Raw genomic sequence first — 19,860 nt, 5'->3', positions numbered from 1 at the left:
TCGAGCGGGCCTTCTCTCCGTGGGGCTTCATTTATTAGTGCGTGCTACCTTCATTATTGTTAATTTACCGTATCACTCTAGGTTTAATTAGTTATTCATAAAATTGTGATATTAGTATCACGTGTTCAGGAGTAGAGCCAACAAATTACAATTATTTCCTGCAATAAGTGTACTTGTAACGTTCGTCGGAGAGAATTGCTTACTCTTCCTGGAAATGTTATGATCCATATTTTCACAATAACATCTAATAGGTAGATGTATAATTTATGCCATCAAAAACATTCTGTAAAAACCTCAAGTCTCGCAGCTCAGTCTTTCTGGCGTAAAAAGTGGTGAGATCTATATAATACCAAGTCGATTAATCTATTTCGTCTCTACTTAAAGGACCTTCTGTCTTAAGTTATTACATAAGTTATTATCATGCCAAAATTAAAAATATTTTACGTTTAAAACAAATAGTCCGACCTGGCCATCGCATGATTTGTATGTACACAGCACGACGATAAGTTAATGCTCCTGAAATTTTAATGGCGAATTTGTGTTTTCATGCGATGACCAAGTCGATCTATTAGTTTTAAACGTAAAATGTTTTTAATTTTGGCATGATAATAACTTATGTAATAACTTAAGACAGAAGGTCCTTTAAGTAGAGACGAAATAGATTAATCGACTTGGTATTATATAGATCTCACCACTTTTTACGCCAGAAAGACTGAGCTGCGAGACTTGAGGTTTTTACAGAATGTTTTTGATGGCATCTCACTTCTTTTTGTAGAACGAACATAAGTCCAATTTGTATGGAAAGACGTTTTTTCTTATAATCAACATATTTTCCTATGGGAATGTTTTTCAGTTTCATGGGCTAAACACCCTTACCCACCTTATATCCCCTCCCGTTATCCCTCATATAGTATGTACCTATCTACACCTATTATTTATTATTTTCTACAGTAATAATGATTCTTAACTGCAAATGTAATCTTGTAATCTTATACATTTATATGGGATTACAAAGTTAATGTTGCAGTTAGTGTATTTAGAAAACTGGACCGAAATTAGAAAATATTGAATTTTTCCCATGATTAAGACACTAAACACTATTTGTATTCTAAATTTTAAGCTTCTAAGTCTGCTAGAAGTACCTTAGACTTTTGATGATCGGTGAGTCAGTGAGTCAGTGAATCAGTGAGTGACAAAATTCAAAATTTTAACAAGTTGTCATTTTTAAACTACTGGTTCAAATTGACTGAAATTTTAAATATACCGTGTTTATACAATGAATAATTAGTTGCTGAAAATTCAGGCTTCTTGTTTTATCCACAACGACATTATAGGGGGGTCGAAAATAGCCCGAATTGCTTCGAGAAAAGGATGGTACGGCCGTGCCGCTTTTTTTTGCTCGACTTGCGGGGGCACTTCCGTGCCCCCAGATTCTTGTTATTGTTTCAGACAATACCTATATTATTTTCCCCTTTGACCGTACCATAGAGCGCTCGATTAAGTTTTCAGGAAAACTTGCGAAACTTTTCTTACATAAACGAAAATTAGATAGGGTCATAAGTCGGCGATAATGGCCTTATAGGTGATAATATATTATCTGCGAATATGTATATTGCATGTCTGAGACGAACTGTCACGATCATTGGTCCATACTAATCGGCATGGTCGATTGCATCAGACCGGTTTCTCCGCGCTGCACTGCTCTGCGCTCTGTTCGCACCGTTTACACCTGGAAAGTGTCGTGCCGGAAACCACAACTTTCTATGTGAACGCTTAGTTGCTCTTGTCATTCTACCACAAAACACTTTCAATCGCAATGAAATAATAGTTTCAGGCACAAGCTAAACTATCGTATTGTTTGTCCTGCTTTATATTGAGAATTCGCTTTACTTTCCTTTGTAAAAATTACCTGTGGTTGTTTCATTTGCTTCAAGTTTGTGTTAATATAAAAAATTGTGGCTATCTACTTTACTTGTTATTTTAATGACAGTTATGTTGATGATGTAAGATAAAGCTAGCCGTGGTAGAACCGGATTATTTCATACATTTTATGTGGTTTGAATAGACTACTTACAGTTACAAAGCAAGGTTTCATATTATTCTCATGTAGTTCCCGTCGTCTTACGGTTTCTTAACTAATCAGCAGGCAGCCATGTAATTTTTTTGTTTGGAAACTTAGTTAATAAATTGCATCATTATTATAGTTGACATTAAAATATCCTAAGAAGCAGCCATATTTATTTCTTGGAGCATTCAATAAACTGGTCTGATTTTATTAATAATACCCGTTTGTAATTGATAATGACCGACGTACACCTTTTTGTAAAAAAATAACAGGGTCAATGATTTTCCAGATTTCTTGAATACACATTAAACGAGGACAGTGCACTTGAACTATACAGACAGACATACATATGATATGATATGCCAGATATAATATAACAATTCGGTGACCAAAGACTATCAGTAGTACAAAATATGAACTCACTCTCTCACAACAAATCTGGCCTGTTCACAAACCGGCAACGATTCGTTAGAGCTTATCCAAATTTGACTAAATTGGAGATAATAAAGCACACGCCATCGTCATTGCCCTAAGTGTTGTTGTTCTATAAAGAAGTAACGGGACATTATAGTACTGGTTGTCGGTCAGGTAGGCAGGCAGTGAGCCGCACATCCGCCAGCGTTGCGCCTTGCTTGCTGTCGGCACCGCGGCACCGGTGCGCGCCGTGCTTCTTTATAATGTTATGGCACTTCTTTTCACATCAACTTTCATCTACACTTCCATTGTTGTGTGTGCGTTGTATCTATGACCCCAGTTGAACTCTGACGGTATTAAGCGTTTCTACATTGTGGTCTCTCAAAGGCACATAAAAGCATTAGAGCCAACGTTCATTCTATGGTAACTGCGTAACCTTACTTACATTAGCGTATAAATAAACAGCATTATTGTAATCATGAGGGTCTATTATCTTTCTTGAGTTGTTCATTTATTATTGTCCAGATGCAGCTGATTTCCTTACCTTGTTATCAATTAGCGTTTGTGGGTATAAACAACTACGCAATGTTTTTGTCAAAATTTACGCAGTATGCTTTTACCTTTTACATAGAAATATGAAAATGCAAGTCAGTTTAAGTTAGTAAACAAACTTGAGTTCACATTGAAAAACAAAATATGATTAGGTATGATGACCTGTTTTAATCGGACATATTCACTCATACCTAGATGGACGATCTAGATACAATTACGAACCCAAGAAGGAAAGGAAGGAAGGAAGGAAGATTATATCGATATAACACTACTACTAGGTACCTTAATTCCCCTTTTTTTTCATTTGTGGCAAAAGTTAGAACAGATCCTTGAGTTTAAATTTTAAAGAGCCTGCCGAAACTCGCGAGCAATATGTAATGTTATAGCGTGCTGTAACCTTTTGTTCTGTTTAGCATTAACCTATGCGTGATGTTATTTAATCTCACTGAGGAATACCTACTTATTAAAGCCACTAAATAGATAGTCTATGTAACATTTTTATTGTCAGACGACTAACTAAGTAAATGTTGTGTTTATGATACGAAGAATTGGGCTCCAAGTCAATAACCTTCGCTTATGCGAATCATTCAAGCACCTGTCTCAATAAAATGGACACGTTTTACATCGGAACTACGTATTGGCACTGCGTCGTTTGTGGTAGGTGCTTTACTTCAAATCCGTCAGTTCTAGGTACGGTAATCAAAGTTGCTAATGGAGACAGTAGACTTATTTTATTTTGAAGGACCTGAAGAAAGGTAATAGATATGCAACATTCAGTACTCCAAGTACATCCATAAATTAAAATGATTAATAGGTATGCATGAACAGTTCAAAGAATAAATAAAAGTAATGTTTAAATAAACACCGTGTTTATTGCGAAATTATGTCAAAGTACAAAACAAATTATGCGTGTTGCTTTCGTATTGATATGATAACTTTATTTACAAAACGTCACTCGCCGCGACATCTACATACCTACATATCATAACTAATATATATAACATACTTTCTTTCACACACTTTGGCCCCGACAAAAGTTATCAAATACATAATTTTTATTTTCAATAAATTATTATACACATTCAGATCGAAACCATTCATATCTCAACATATATTATTATAATACAGGCAAACTTAACTCTGTACGTTTACACAGGTGACTTCTCCTGAAGTGGAACTTCTTCTGGTGCAGTTCCGTTAGCATTAACCCCAGTTCGGTCTTGAGCACTTCTTGGCGATGAGCTAAATCGGTTTCTAATCGAACTCCAATTTTTCTTAATAGTGATGCCTGCTATGACGAGAACCATACCTGCTACAATAATACCTATAACACTCTTATCAACTCCTCCAGTTTTTGCGCCAGAAGTTGTAGCTCCGACAACTTCACCTTCAGATTTAGTCGGAACTTCGGCTCCCGCTTTAGTTGTTACTTTAGGCTCTACGTCAACTGGTTCTGATGGTTCCCCAGATGCCTTTATGACTGCAGAACGGAAAGTAATTTCAGCATCCGGAGTCGTAGCTGAATCATCAGCTTTGTCTGTTTCATCATTATTTTCACTGCCGGTCGCTGTTGATATAGGAATATTTTCTTGATTTATTGAACCCTCACCAGCTACACCCGGCACTGTATCGTTATTAGGCGAAGCTGCGAAGTTACTTCCTCGTGTTAAAGAAACTTGATCGACTGGAACGGCAGTGTTAGTTTCCGTCGCAGTTTGAACACTGTCTTGATTTACGGAGTTTTTGTCATCTACGGGTGGAGTAATGGGTGAATCAGTTTCTTGAGTGGCCTCTAGTGGACTTTCTACTTTATTTTCATTATGATCCTGATTTGGAGGTAAATCAGGTGTGATACCTAAGGTAGGATCAGCGTTTTCAGTTTCATCAACTTTCGTATCCAAAGAGATCAATCCTGGCAAAGCAACATCTAGAAGGTCTTCATCGATAGTAAGTGGTGCATCTGCGCAATCAATAGACTTCGTGTCGCAGGAACCTGTACATACAGTTTCTAAGGATTCTTTTAGCGATGTGCATACGTCATTTACTAGATCAGATGCAGCCGAGGGTAAGATTAACTTTTTAAGAGATTTGAAGTTTGAAAAGGTTTCTGGTTTGAGGACCTGAAAATGAAAATTATGACAATTACAAAATATAAAGCAAATATGTCTACTTAAATACATGTTATATTTACAAAATTAGCATACCTGGTCAAATGTTTTTTTGTACTGGTGAATCGTTATGAGTATTAGATATTTGTTGAACCTTACCTGTTCCTATACTGATACTGTACAACAGACCATAAATGCAATTTTGACAGCCTAATATAATTCTTGCACATAGTTAATTGTATTACATTCATTTGATGGTCGTGATTAATTAATTAGTATCATATTAGTAGACTGTATATTGATAATATTTTTAAAGAATATTAAAATAACCTTACCGTTCTCATATCGTTGCCTCCCAAGTCAAGTTCCTCTAACTTCGTTAAACCGAAACTATTCTTCAAATCGATTGGAAATTCTATCAGTCGATTGTTTCCCAGTTTTAAAGACGTTAGTTCAGGTAATTCACTTATCGACTGAAATAGAATACATGTCATCATTATTGTGAACGTTCACGAACCAAACGCGTGTTTGTTGTTAATTGAAGTAGAATTTCTTCTTATATTGTCCTAAAGCTTAATTAGTTAAATACTAAAACAAATATTGGGTATAAACTAATATACTTATAGGCTTTTGTCTTACTCATGGAGGTTGCAAAAAGAAATAAGCAATACACAGAATATTTTGATTACGCATGCTGAGGCGAGTGTTTTAGCTTGTTTTCTATCTCACATTAGATGGCTTCCAATTAATTGTAAAGTTATACGGAAGCGGGTGAATGTATATGTAGGTATATTTACAATGTAGCTGTGGCACTTAAACAATTCATTACATTTGATAACGTTCAGTCGATATAAACTCGTTCATAGACCTGAGTCATTTATAGCTCAATAAAACAGAGTTAGAACTTACCCCGGCTTTAACATCCATTATTTCATTGTTGTTGACATTTAATATTTTTAATTCTTTCAATGCAGATATGTCTTTTGGTATTTCAGTTAGCTTATTGTTTTGTAGATTCAGTTTGGTAGTTTTTGGGTCCAAAGATTTTGGCAGTTCTGTTAATCCAGAATTAGAACAGTCTACCACGTAGTTTGTTGAATCGCCTTCTATGTTGCAAACGCATGGCGAAGGGCAAGACTGTGATGCTGCTATTGTAACATTTTCAATATTGGTAAACGCATTTGATAACTGCACATCTTCAAGTATCGGTGGTGAAAATCCAGTTGTTGCTTCCAGTGGTTCTTCTATCACTCCCGCCCCACTTCCCTCTGTTGGGATCAAATCTGACTCTGAGTGATCGTCGGGAGGAAACTGATTGTCATTTTCTACAGGAATATGTAATTCGTCATTATTCTGAGCCACTGACGATCTGTAAATCAATTTTAATGCTGTAGTAACATGTGACTTTATCGAATTTATCGTGTAAAATGTGACGCAAAATTGTTATAATAAGTGAATGATAAAAATCGCGATAAGTGTATGTACTACAAGGGCGTAACTAGAACACTGTGTCTTACTTTGATTGATATATAGAACATAAGGTGCATACTTTACTAACAAGTTTTGATGCGGATCTATGTTAGATAACATTAGTAGTTTTTTTTGCACAATCACCAAGTAGCAACTACTGATCTAAGTAGGTGCCTACGTAATATATTATTAACTTTTTATTGAGTCTACGTAGTTGAAGGATACACACTACACAGAAGACGTATGTTCATGGAAAATTATACTATTGTACCGAGAATAGATGTATAAACACAAATAGTTGTAGATATACTACCAACAGTCAACACAATAAATACAATGGTGAAATTAAAATAGTTTCACATAATATTACTTTTTTGACCTTGTACCTCGTGATTGCAACTTCACAAACACTGAACAATGTCAAAAGATAAATTGTAATACAACTGTAGGTTATTATGAGATATGCTTGTTGAACTATTTTATGTTAGGATTAAAGGTGTACTCACGCGAATAGTGCCAGCAATAATACAAAAAGATGTTTCGGCGCCATGGTCACTGAAATGCACTCACTACAAATAGATGTGCCTAGTGACTTCAGGAGTTGTTACCTGTCGTGGCACAAGTACCAGCGTAGCGTACAGCGCATAACTCACTGACACTTATAACTATTATCACTCAATGATAAGATTACTAACGGCATGGCAGCTTATCGCGAATCAAGTATGATAACGTCGCTCTGCATAAACGAGAAAATATTGGGTGGCCGATTTTCAATACGACTTTCGACAGGAATATACCGCGCAATGTATGATGATCACGAGTATGTATGTATTACACAGATGTATGTGTAAATGATCGCGCTCGATACGCAACGATGGTCTTCATTAACTGCCTGTTGCTAATTCTGAAATACACAAAACCGTCTTATGTAAATTTCGTAGGATTGTACCTACTTGATGTCCTCTTAAATGGTTAACACGCACACACGCACACACTCAGAGGCGCTACTCCATTATACTTATGTAAAAACTGGCACTTTAGTTAGAATATAATGATTCACCACAATAACGGATACATTAAACTTATTCACAATATTTATCAAAATTCAGACGAAGCGCGCACTTACACCACGTTATCTCTCCTTTACTGATGTTACTAGTACTTCACGGACGCTACATTTATAATTTTGTTTGCGTTTGTGAAGTTCTGCTATTGTACAGCACAGCTGTTGATTTACTTACGTGGAGTGCGAACCACAAATATGACAACTTACTTACGTTTGTTTAGTTACTAATTACTATATGATTTATATCGTTAATGCATCGGCGTCAAGCCATTATACTACATAGTTAAACCACATATTTAACGATTCTGTTCTGTACTGTTCAAGGCCTTATATCCATTTATAGCATGCCCTGCTTCTGGTATTCCAGCCCGTGTAAAATACTTGTGCTCTGAAGATCATTGTTACTTGTGTAATAAAATCGTGCCTGCGTCATTATATTAGATGCAGTTACTGACTATTATGTAATATTGTTGTTGTATTTTAATGTTCATAAAACTAGAACTAAAATATTATAATGTATACGAAAACAATATTATTTTTGACGCTGCTCTTGACGTTTTCTGACAAAGAAATAGTGGCTGGATACGATCCAAGGATTGGTTTGGCCTAAGTATGAGCATCATTTGCTAATTTACGTATTATGCGTATGTTCAGTACTGCAACGGAGGCGACCTGGCGGATTATTTGCAAGCCAACCGTCTGCTGAGCGAGAGCACCATCAGGCTGTTCCTGAAGCAGTTAGCTGAGGCGATGCGAGCCATCCACGCCAAGGGCATCGTGCACCGTGACTTGAAGCCGCAGAACATTCTACTCACGCACAATGTTGCACCGCCCCGCACTCCGCATGCATCCGAGATAACACTCAAAATAGGTGAGTGTTCATTATATTCTGATTATGAATTACATCATTCAAGGTACAAGCAAAAATATGACATCTTTTGTTATCATATCCGTTATCGTATCTATCTGAAGTAGGATACTGTTCATTTCAATAATGAATTGTCCGGAATGTTACTTATTCAGGATTCCCGGAACACGTACGTTTTGTTATGCGTATTAAGAAATTAGTCACTCTACATACAAAAAATAAAACTTTATCAAATACCTATTTTTTGTTTGTTCTAGCCGACTTTGGCTTCGCAAGGTTCCTTGAAGAAGGTAACATGGCCGTCACGCTCTGCGGTTCTCCGATGTATATGGTAATATTTATTTTACTCTACTCCTAACTTCTATATATATACAAGACTTACTCAAACATACAAATATAAACTTAAGATTTTTTTTTATTTAACATGCTATTAAAGTAGGTACTCGTAGTTCAAATCTTTGTGCGTTGCTGATGTAGCTTTTTTGTCAACATTTTATATAAAATTATCATTTTTTGTCTAGTCATTTTACGGAAGACTCTACCATGTAACGCAAAAAAATAATAACATCAACATTATGACGGCCCTTTATTTACGAATATAAAACGAACTTCGTTGTTAAGAGACACTGTTTAAATGTTTGTGTAATAATTGTTTCAGGCTCCAGAAGTTATAATGTCACTGAAATACGACGCCAAAGCAGATCTTTGGAGCTTAGGGACGATAGTGTATCAGTGCCTGACCGGCAAGGCGCCCTTCCAAGCCACCACACCGCATGAACTGAAAGCCTTCTATGAAAACAGTGTAGACTTACAGCCCAAGTGAGTCACTTTATTTGAATGTTAATCTTTAAGACTGATCAAACAGATCTGTCTTCTGCTGAAGCCTAGTAAATGTTTGTTGCAAATAATATCAAGGTATCTGAGGAACAACGACTACATAAAAAAAAACATAGTTAAAGCTGGGCCTTTAAATCATCATATCTTACAGGTATTACTTGAGTTAAAGACGCTTGAACATATGTTTCAAATAATCAAAAACAACTTAGGTGTAAGAGGTTTTGTTTGTGAGCGAAACTTACACAATCATATAGTTGTAACATCTTCTTAAGTAGCTATCTTATACATTAATTAATTCTTATGTCTTAATTTGACGAACACCCAACTCGCTAAGTTCAAGGTTGGTTGACATTGATTACACAAGTCGACAAAAAAAAAATTTTTTTTTGAGCCTGTGTTTTAATGAATATTTTCTGATAATATAAATCAAAAAGAAAACGGGAACAACATTAATAATAAATTAAGTTTGCTTTTGTACTATATATAACGAAACCTAAATATATGGGGTTTTGGCAGATCTTTTGAAGAGCCGTTGCATTTATGATGCAAAACCAGGGGTAAGGGGGCTGGGGGTGTGAAGTGAGTGGTAGCAGAGTATCATGGCAGTATGCGCGTGCGCGTTCTTAAGGAAAAACGTATATTTTTGCGTCTGGGGGTCTAAAAATGGCATCGAAAAAGTGTAAAAACGACGTGGACTCTTTTTGCTACATTTGTGATGAATTTATTAAAGTGAGAGCCAATAAAATTTGTTTATCATCAAATAAGGCATTTTGTAAAGTCTATGAAGCTTACTTTAACATGTCAGTACGAAGTCAGGATAAAATATGGGCACCTCACTTCTTGTGTAATAACTGCAAAAACACTTTAGAAGGTAAGAAAATACTCCTTATATTAAATGAACATTTATATGCCATATACATATTTTTTTAAATATACATTACATGTTGTGTACATCGTTAATTAATGTTATTAATATTTTTTTCAGCCTGGTACTGAGGAGAGAAAAAAAAGATGAAGTTTACAGTACCACAAATATGGAGAGAGTCTACTGATACATCAGGTTCATATTTTCACACAAGAAAAACTAAAAGTATTCATTTCAAAAAAAAAATGTATCCTTTTTGTATTTTGTGTTTCTTAATGCCTTATTTCATCAGTTTAATTAATAAAAATACATAAATCATAACTTTTTTACTTTTATATATTTATAATTGAATGTGAATAAAGAGCTTTTCCATTAAAATTTAAAATTCGTTCTAAAAACTACAAAAGCAAACTTTATTAGATAAAAATATTATTTCTTTATTTAGTTAGGTATACGTAATCAAAATCAAAGGTACAGAACTCAGACTCAAAATTCGTGTTGACCAATGTTATGCAAAGTGTCTGACAATACTGTGACATATACCACCTACTTATTGTATTCTGAAACTAAAATAGAAATACACATGTTATAAACTATTTGAACATCGCAATCACATTCTTCCTACTTCCTAGTGGATGTTTCAAATGGAAGAGTCATATTACTAGACAGCTCTTTGTATAACCTTGAAGGAGTCATTATTGATGTGTATGAGATAGAATGATTATTAAATAATAATCTTTCTATAACTTAAAATAATCAAACTTTAAAATTTAACATGTATGTTAATTATGTTACTTTTATGCGTACAGAATGCCAGCAGGCACTAGTCCTGAACTGTGCAACTTACTGATCGGACTACTGCGACGAAACCCGCGCGAGCGCATGCCCTTCGAAGCGTTCTTCAACCACGCGTTCCTACAGCGACCACGGACTACTTCGCTCAACAGTGAGTTATGCGACCGTACACCACACACACGATATTAACTGCATCACCACCTATCACTGCTATACCATACACAAAAACTTCACAACACATTCATATAATATACGTGTACTTAAATTACTCTTAGAATATTTTTGTCCAGTAAGCCGCTTTTGTAGGCAAACCACACTGAATGTAACAAGAAACGTTGTAACATTGAATTGACTTTACAAGCTGAATACATGAAATACTAATCCCGAGTGACTAATCATTGGTGACCCAATCCATTGTTTGTTACTTGTTGGTAACCCTTTCGAAATTATCTACGTATTGATTTTGACATTTACATACACGTTAATTACTATTATTTTGTGTCTTTGATCGTTTCATTTTAAGTTGAATTTTGTACAACACAGTATACAACATTTAACTAAAAATAAATAGGCTTGGTCATGGAATTATGATAATACAGCATCACATTTAAATAAATTAATCAAACAGATTATCTTTGAAAATAAACATGTGGAAAATATATTGAAGGCATTAATATTGTGTTGTAGACCTTCGCACGTGTTAATCGTCTGCAAGGTACTCAAATTCAACTAAAACTCGATAACTAATTATCATATCACCAAACATTACTGACAAGTAGTAACTGTTAGTCCATGAAATTTTGAACTATGTTATCTTAGTATAATATGATCGCCGATGTAATATGACATGAAGTTGGTCTCAGTGTGTGATGTTGTTCAGGTTTGGACTCGGATCTGCCCGACATAATGGAGAGCGATCTCGAGGGTCGAGCCGATACTAACTGTTACCTAGAGGAGTCGTGGGACAGTCAGGGTACATTCTTACTTATTTACAGTACGCTTTGATTGTGCATGGGGTGGGTGAACGCATATCTCTGTAATCACTCTGTGTATGAAAGTGTTGGTTTCAACCGTGCCGTTAACGCTGTATTTAATTCGACCATTAATTGTCGTCACGTTAAACGCATGTTAATTTATTTTATAATGCACGTAAAGACCAGTACCGAGATCCGGAACACCCTTGTAACTTTTTTCGAAGTTACAGCTACATTCATCTTTGGGTACATTTATTTGGTTCCAGCCTCAATTTACTACTTTATTTGCAATATGAAATTATTAAAGTTCTTATACTGGTCTGATACATTGATTTATTGGAGCACAAAACGCGAAGACACATAATGTCACTCGACTGAAGTTCTTTAGAGTTCAAATTTCAAGGACTACGAGATCACTCGCAATCCTCATTCCGCTCGGCACTCATATTCCATTCCGTCGCTTGCCTTACTTGAGAATAATTCGATAAGAGCGGTATTGCATGAGCCGCTCTGAACTGTGATATCGAGCGTCGGTCAGACTTACAGCCGATGTAAATCGAGGTTTTTCAAAGGTGACATAAAGTTAATGACAATCAGCCCATAAAAACAACTTCCGCCTTATTATAACACCTACATCGTCTGGAAGTCGTCGGGTCGTATGAATATGGATGTAAAGCAGTATTTTTTTTATCAGGAGCGAGTTTAAACCCGGGTGCGGTTCCTGCGAGCGGGGCGGGGGGCTCGGGCGCGGGCGCTAGCGGTGGCGCGGGGCTGCGGGCGCGCGCCCCGCCCGCCGCGCAGCCGCAGCCCACGCTGCAGCCGCACAAGAAGTCACAGCCGACATCCTCCGGTAAACACTTACCTGATCTTTCACTAACTATATACAACAACTTTAATACTGAGTACAGTACTTACGAGATCGACCCCCGACATAATAATATCATTGTGTTGTTAAATTTGTGTAAATAATAAGACTGTCAGTTCTCAGCAATTAAACCGCATCTTATGAATTTACGACTACAATAATAGGTAGAATGTAAAGTCTTTGTCTGTTTGTCATAAACACTAGTTAATACATTCCGTGACCGTAAGACCGATTAAACAAATGACATTGTTGGCCAAGTCATCCGTGACCCAGTAATGAAATCATTTCCGTTTTGTAGTCGGTACATAATTGGTGCACATTACTAAAATATATAACAATTATGTACATGTGTAGTAACCGGTAGCTACAACAATGTATAAACATAGTTCGGATTTTATTGTGCGGTCCTTTATAATCAAACTTCTCAACTTCAAATGATTCTGATACTAGTAATTAAAACTTCAGAAACACTTAATAAGGCTCGTTTCACGTTTATTTATAAACCTACCAAGAGTATTGGTTGATAATTATTGCTCCCGTTACCCGGTAATGGCACGTTGAACTCTGCTAAATACAAGTACTTGTAAGCATGAATTAACAATAGTTCGACAGCTCGAAATACGATTCACGTTCGTCAGTCGATGACTGTATACAATGTACTCAGTTCAGAGAAAAATATTTTAAAACATTCACATTATAATTAGCAAGATTACATTGAAATAGAAAATTAATGTTGCTTACCTTCAAAAATGGATTTCTAAGAGATAAGATACTTACTAATTTCTTTTAAGGTCATCTGCGACATTAATTACTCATACTTGTTTTTCTTTAAATCACTTACTGCAGTATTTATAAAACAGAATGATTATATATGTTGTTGATGAAATGATAGTACATTAATCTCTAAATTCGATTGAGATACGCATCTTATACACATTTACCTAATTTTACAGTCAAGATAAAAAAATATGAATTAAAGTAGTGGGTGTCCACATACTTACGATATTAAAGGTTACATAAGTATATTTTTATCGTTTTAAGTAGCATAATAATAATAAAATAAAAGTAATGGGACATACATTTATGATAATTATATAATTATAAACCTATATTACTATCAGCTTAATCGCTTTGTTGTCAACACGTATATAAACATACAAATTAATATATTTATGTGATACGACCGTTTCATATTTAAAATCGTATTTAATGTACACTGTCAAGATACATATTCGCCAAAATTAATCTTCATATCCTTTGCGCTGTTATATATGTACTATCGAACAAACTGAATCATGACCCACCATGTGCTCATTTTCTAAAACGCGTCTATATACACGTAGGTCGAAATTGGCTTGAACCTTCGTTTCCTTGGTAATGAATTTGTTATCTGTCATTATTGCAACAAATCTTTGTGCGCCAATACAATAATGCTTTGCTACCGTTTTCAACAGGCTCCGTGGCGTAGTGGGTTGATGTTACGACTGCGACGCGTCAGGAGTGGGTTCGATACCCACTCAGGGCATGGTTTATTCAGCCATTATAGGAAATAAAGTAACTATAAAAATTTTATAATATAGGGTAATCAGCATAGTTATTACCCGGTTAAGGAATTGATAAATAATTTTGGTCAATAGTATCTTTATTTAGTAAAACATTGACATAAACTCTATCTTCTTCTTCTTAGCGTGTCGATGGCAAACAAATTATAATATTAATTTAAAATAGTGTATAACACTTTCTTTTGTATAAACTCTATTATAAACGCAATTTAAATATTCTTTCTAAAATAACATCAGTCCTTTGTATCAATAACTTTATACTAATTCAATATAAAACACTTAAAAACCAGAAATACTAGCGAATACTGTTAATTCAAATGTGTTATCCTTAACAAATATTGCAACAAACTTTTACTTTTTCTTTTCGAACTACACACCTATCGCACAAACGTCGGACAAGAGTTCTAGAAATTAAAAATGTTACCAATATTCTAAAAGTGACATATATCGCAATTAATTTGAACTGGGTACTTTAGAAATTAAAATAAACGTATTATTCCTTAACATTAGCAATCACTGTATGATGAGCAATGACTATAATGGTTACCCTAATCGTTTCACAGATTTTTAAATGACGTGCTATTTGATATTTGACACAAATAGGTTTTTTCGTAGTGAAAAGAGTTTAGACTATTTACATTCTACATTCAAATTAAGAGTGATTTATCGAAAACGTATCTACGCCTTGTAATAACAAAGGTCAAAGTTGTATGTAGTCGTAGATACATCATAACACAGTCGTATGCATGTTTAAAATGTCCTAAGTGCAACTTTGACGATAGAGACGAAATTCTTACTGTTTTGACGGTGTCAAGCGAATTATCGGCAAAATGGGTCATGAATCAGTTGGTTCGATAGTACATGCAGATATAAACAATACGTTTTTCAGAAAGATTAATACTGGTTAGAAAAACACAATTTCCTTGTGTTATCATTGCGGAAAAAGTTGCCGGCAATAGTTAGTGTATGAACGTGCGTCGATACAAACAGAGATAATTGGTAGATTTTATTTTATAAAAATGACATTCTCGTACAAAACAGAGCGTAGGTTATCTTTATCAATTATCGTTATCGACGCGAGACTGACGATTGCATTCACAAACTACAAATACAGGAGGTGATTTATCAACATTAATTCGCGACTGGGCGAATGTAGATAGTGGGGCTACGTCATAATGTCGTACATCAGACGATTAACAAAACATGACGTTTTACATAACACAGTCACATGTCAAGTCGCACCTTTCGCAACTAAGTCAATATTTAACCCATCCCACTCATTAAAGTACCATATTTAAATAAATAGCACAATAGAATTAGGTACTTATACATGTTTATCGAATTAGGTATAACACTATTCACGAAGTAAACAAATCGATAACCCTCACTAACCTGCCCTTGGGTACCTAGAGGCGCGGTATCAACTTTATTGTTGTAAACTGCAGTAATTTATGGGCTGCCGGCCATTTTTATGAGTTAGTGTACCCTTTATCTGTTGCTATGAAATTATGAATATTCTGATGCCATCAATCATCTCTCATTTAGTGACAATTATGATAAGCATAATACGTTCTTATTTGTCAGTAAACAGCTAGTTTACGGTACTTTGTAATTATTAAACTGGGTTTGTGGGTTACGATATTTTACGATCCATTCTTAAAAGAAGCGGTGATCCTTATCTGCATACACAAAATTAAACAACTTGTCTTAATTATTCTTAAATTTTGAGTGATCAACAATAAAAACAGTGATATTTTCATTTAAATTTTTGCTCGTCAGTCGCTACAGAGTCGTTATCTCGACGATAGATAAACGAGAACATTACTCACTATGCCAATAGATCGCGTAAATATTGTTAGGGTCAGTAGTTCATTAGGCTAAACTAGATTTTAATTAGCCTGGATCTAGAATGGTAAGTCCGGGTTACGGCGACACGAGTCAAGGTTCATGATTACATCCATACTAATCGTGTTCCGTATTGCGTCGAGGCCTAAGCGAGGACGAGCCACATAATGCGCTATTTATATTTCGCATTTTGATTCCGGTTACGGTTACTCTTAAGGATAATAATTAATTATCTGTCGATTGTTATTGACCATCCTAAAAAAGACATCTCAGTATGAATAAGATCTTTTAAAAATGACACACCTGGTGATCGATCAGTCGCGTAAATTCTGTGGTAGATCTGTCATCCGACCGAACACGATGACGATGTCATTGTGGTCACGTTTACATGAGTAACAATTAACAATTAAGTTCGACCGGCAGCCGAGTCGTCAGACACGACCTGGGCGGGCGAGGACGACTTCGTGCTGGTGGAGGCGACGGAGAGCGGCAGCGCGGAGTACTCGGGCGCGTCGTCGGGCTCCGAGGCGGCGCCGCGCCCGCGCTCGCTGGCGCTGGCCGGCCAGGCGCCGCCGCAGCCCGCGCCGCAACCCGCGCCCGCCGCACCCACGCACCCTGCTCACGCCAGGGTAACGCTCCACTTATTACTGTTTACTAATGTTAGCGACCGCTTCAACCGCTTAAACTACCTCAAGGAAAGCTTAAGTTTGTGTTCTTCGCTTCTTCATAAAATCGAGTCAAAAGCTGTACATTTCTTAACATTAATCGACTCTTGCTTACATTGTATAAAGCTATATCGACTTTGTGACTAATGTGAACCTGAACATTGCAGAACCCACTCGCCGTAACAAGTAACAATAACGTACCACGATCACAACCCATCGATGTGCTTCGATCGAACTACAGTCGTAACGCGACCAACATCGGCTCCCTGTCACCGCCGACTGTGAGTATACACCGCTATACTGTAGTACTGCGTATACATAGCATAAAAATAGTAATAGAGAACATCAACATTATTTAATCATTATGTAGATGCTGAACCCAACATTGTTTTAGCTTTTTGTAATAACAGCAGAATAGATCCTAATTTTAACTCAAAAATAATCAAAATAATTGTTATTTTTGTTTAAATGTCTTAATAGGACTGAATATTAGGGATAATGATCTTATCTCAAATTGAGACAAAGTTCTCTCCTAGTTCACTGTTCCTCTTTCAGCATGACGTAATAAAATACTTGCACTGTCATTAAATAAAGTTTGTTACGTTTATTTCATTACGTATTCACTACAGTTGTTTCAACATACCTTAAACATATTTCTTTAAAATTAATAATTAACATTTTATGTTGCTATTTGATTTTCATTTGTAAGTATGTACTTATATGAATAAAATTTATGCATATTTTAGTGGAATTAAAAATATATTTGTACTGCTGAAAAAGTGACAGTTACAACACTTTTAGCTACTTAACTATTTCATTATATTTTAACCCTTTGATTTACCATGCCGATCGCCGTCGTGACTACTCGTAACTAAATATGACCGATTGTTTCATCCAGGTGCCATTCACAATGACGCCGCCGTCCACTCGGCGCCGCAGCAGCAACTCCGGCAGCTCACCGCCCCCCTCGCTGTGGCAGGTGTCACCGACCAACGCCAGTCCGCTGCGGCGATCAGGTCCGTACATATTTATACTCTATAGTTATCACCAATTAAGAAACATGTTTTATTTCCGTTTTCTCCGTACGGTAAATAAAAACCTAGTATAATATATCGGTCGCAAATTAAAATTGTTATAAATCTGTAGCCTCAAAAGTATCTGAGATTATCAATCCCACAAATACTCAGATCATCCCTGAGTCATTATCCATCAAAAATCTCTCAGGATAAAATCCTATTTTAATTTGATTCTAAACTCTTTCCTAAGTCGTGAATAAATGAGTGGTTAACGTAGTTCGCGGAGTGGGCGTGTATCTAACCGGTTTCGTTTGGTTGTGAATACTGACAGATGTGATATGGGCAGGTTCCTCCCCCCCAGTGTCGCTGGCGCTGAAGGCGAGCGGCGAGCTGGGCGCGGCGGCGGGCTCGCCCAAGCGCCAGGCGCTGCCCGACGCGCTGCTGCGCGGTATCAAGCTGCACGCGCCCGACCCGCCCGTCTACATCCTCAACCTGCAGGAGGAGACCATCCTAGCCGTCAGTATACCATCTGCTTATTGTTTTCATTACATATCCCCTTTAACCCGGAACATTACTATAATTTGGTTGGATTTTACTAATCCAAAGTTACGAAAATTTGTCTGATCATAATATTTAGTTGTTACGTTTAATGTTCACATTATCCATGTAAGATTAATAATCCTAATCTTTATGTTCATTATTAAATATATAAATATTGACGTTTGCAGGAGGAGCACAGCAAAGTATTCTCTCAGCTGAACTTTGTGTTGATGCTGGCGGAGCTTCTCTCGGACCTGGCGGTGTCGTGCGGAGCGCCCATCGCCGCGCTCATGGACGCCTCAGACGGTAAGGAAGACACTTATCATGCCAGTATAAAGTAATTTGTGTCTCGAGTACATGAGTCGTCAACTACAATTTAATTGCCAAATTAATAACTCACTTATAAATAGGCTATTATTACCCATAGACAGTTTAAGATGGCGGAAAAATTAGATCTCCGTAGCTTTATGCTCAAATTTGAGAAAACTAAGAGTCGTTTATGTCGTGCACAGAGCGCTGCAACGACAGCGTGCGCCTGGGGCTGCTGGTGCAGGCCATGCAGGCGCTGGCGGCCGGCCTGCGCCTCGCCGCCGCGCACTACCGCAGTCGCACGCTGCAGCCCACGCCGCAAGTGCGCAACGGTACGTAACACACTACACTCTTCTAACTACATCATCTATCCACTGCTTTCTATCATGAACATTCAATAATTAAATATCATTATGTGTCTCAACATCCATCTGTTTATATCTTCTGAGCGTGATAAAATTAATAAACCTTATTACTCTAATCTTAATCATACTTAGGTGGACGTTAAATGACAAAATCTGTTCTGTTTGTAGTTGTATCGCTGATGAACGGCAAGTACAAGTGGATCGTGAACGAATCCAGGAGGCTTCACGAGGCCGGTGTCACGCCCGCCGTCTGCGATAAAATCCTCTACGAGCATGCTATCGAACTGGTATGTATCTTAAACGTTGAGTCAAATAATAAAACTATTTGCATCACGAATAGTGTCCAGTTCAAGTTTATTTTTAAAAGAGGAACATCAACTCAATAATAAAATAAAATAATCTGGTTATATTTTTGGTTCCGCCTATTTTATTTTCTTATTTTCGTTGTGTAATGATTTGTATTAATTTGCAGTGTCAGATGGCGGCCATAGAAGAGTTGTTCGGCGACATGAAGGAGTGCGAGCGCCGCTACATGTCCGCGCAGGTGTTGTTGCACTCGCTCGTGCAGCGACACCCGCTGCATCCGCAACACAGGACTACGCTCTCTAAATGTTAGTACAATTTCTATTATACTCCTACTACGTGCTACTATTATTATAACTACATTACACAATAACAA

General features: G+C 36.6%; 2 protein-coding genes across 6 annotated transcripts in view; one reads left to right on the top strand and one right to left on the bottom strand.

Moving 5' to 3' along the window:
- The window catches only part of Atg1 (serine/threonine-protein kinase unc-51-like protein Atg1), a 35,191-nt gene that overhangs the window by 14,220 nt on the left and 1,111 nt on the right, over nucleotides 1-19,860 (top strand). The window contains exons 3-16 of one of the 5 annotated variants that reach the window (XM_076122237.1): nucleotides 8,330-8,546; nucleotides 8,801-8,874; nucleotides 9,202-9,362; nucleotides 11,055-11,191; nucleotides 11,921-12,013; nucleotides 12,709-12,864; nucleotides 16,710-16,915; nucleotides 17,119-17,232; nucleotides 17,850-17,967; nucleotides 18,329-18,483; nucleotides 18,696-18,813; nucleotides 19,020-19,148; nucleotides 19,350-19,468; nucleotides 19,654-19,792. In XM_076122237.1, the coding sequence (XP_075978352.1) occupies nucleotides 8,330-8,546; nucleotides 8,801-8,874; nucleotides 9,202-9,362; nucleotides 11,055-11,191; nucleotides 11,921-12,013; nucleotides 12,709-12,864; nucleotides 16,710-16,915; nucleotides 17,119-17,232; nucleotides 17,850-17,967; nucleotides 18,329-18,483; nucleotides 18,696-18,813; nucleotides 19,020-19,148; nucleotides 19,350-19,468; nucleotides 19,654-19,792 (1,936 nt within the window). Of the gene's footprint in view, nucleotides 1-8,329; nucleotides 8,547-8,800; nucleotides 8,875-9,201; nucleotides 9,363-11,054; nucleotides 11,192-11,920; nucleotides 12,014-12,708; nucleotides 12,865-16,709; nucleotides 16,916-17,118; nucleotides 17,233-17,849; nucleotides 17,968-18,298; nucleotides 18,484-18,695; nucleotides 18,814-19,019; nucleotides 19,149-19,349; nucleotides 19,469-19,653; nucleotides 19,793-19,860 lie in introns of all 5 variants that reach the window. The other 4 variants (XM_076122236.1, XM_076122235.1, XM_076122239.1 and 1 more) reach the window with 4 other exon arrangements.
- Nucleotides 3,884-7,747, bottom strand: LOC142978020 (uncharacterized). The gene is made up of 4 exons (XM_076122240.1): nucleotides 7,116-7,747; nucleotides 6,049-6,508; nucleotides 5,475-5,612; nucleotides 3,884-5,151 (listed from the first exon to the last, which is right to left on the bottom strand). Exons 1-4 carry the CDS (start codon nucleotides 7,157-7,159, stop codon nucleotides 4,180-4,182), a joined length of 1,614 nt encoding a protein of 537 aa, XP_075978355.1. The 5' UTR covers nucleotides 7,160-7,747; the 3' UTR covers nucleotides 3,884-4,179.

The sequence above is a fragment of the Anticarsia gemmatalis genome, chromosome 13 (assembly GCF_050436995.1).
Source record: "Anticarsia gemmatalis isolate Benzon Research Colony breed Stoneville strain chromosome 13, ilAntGemm2 primary, whole genome shotgun sequence".
Lineage (NCBI taxonomy): Eukaryota > Metazoa > Arthropoda > Insecta > Lepidoptera > Erebidae > Anticarsia > Anticarsia gemmatalis.
This window is presented reverse-complemented; position numbering and strand designations above follow the sequence as displayed.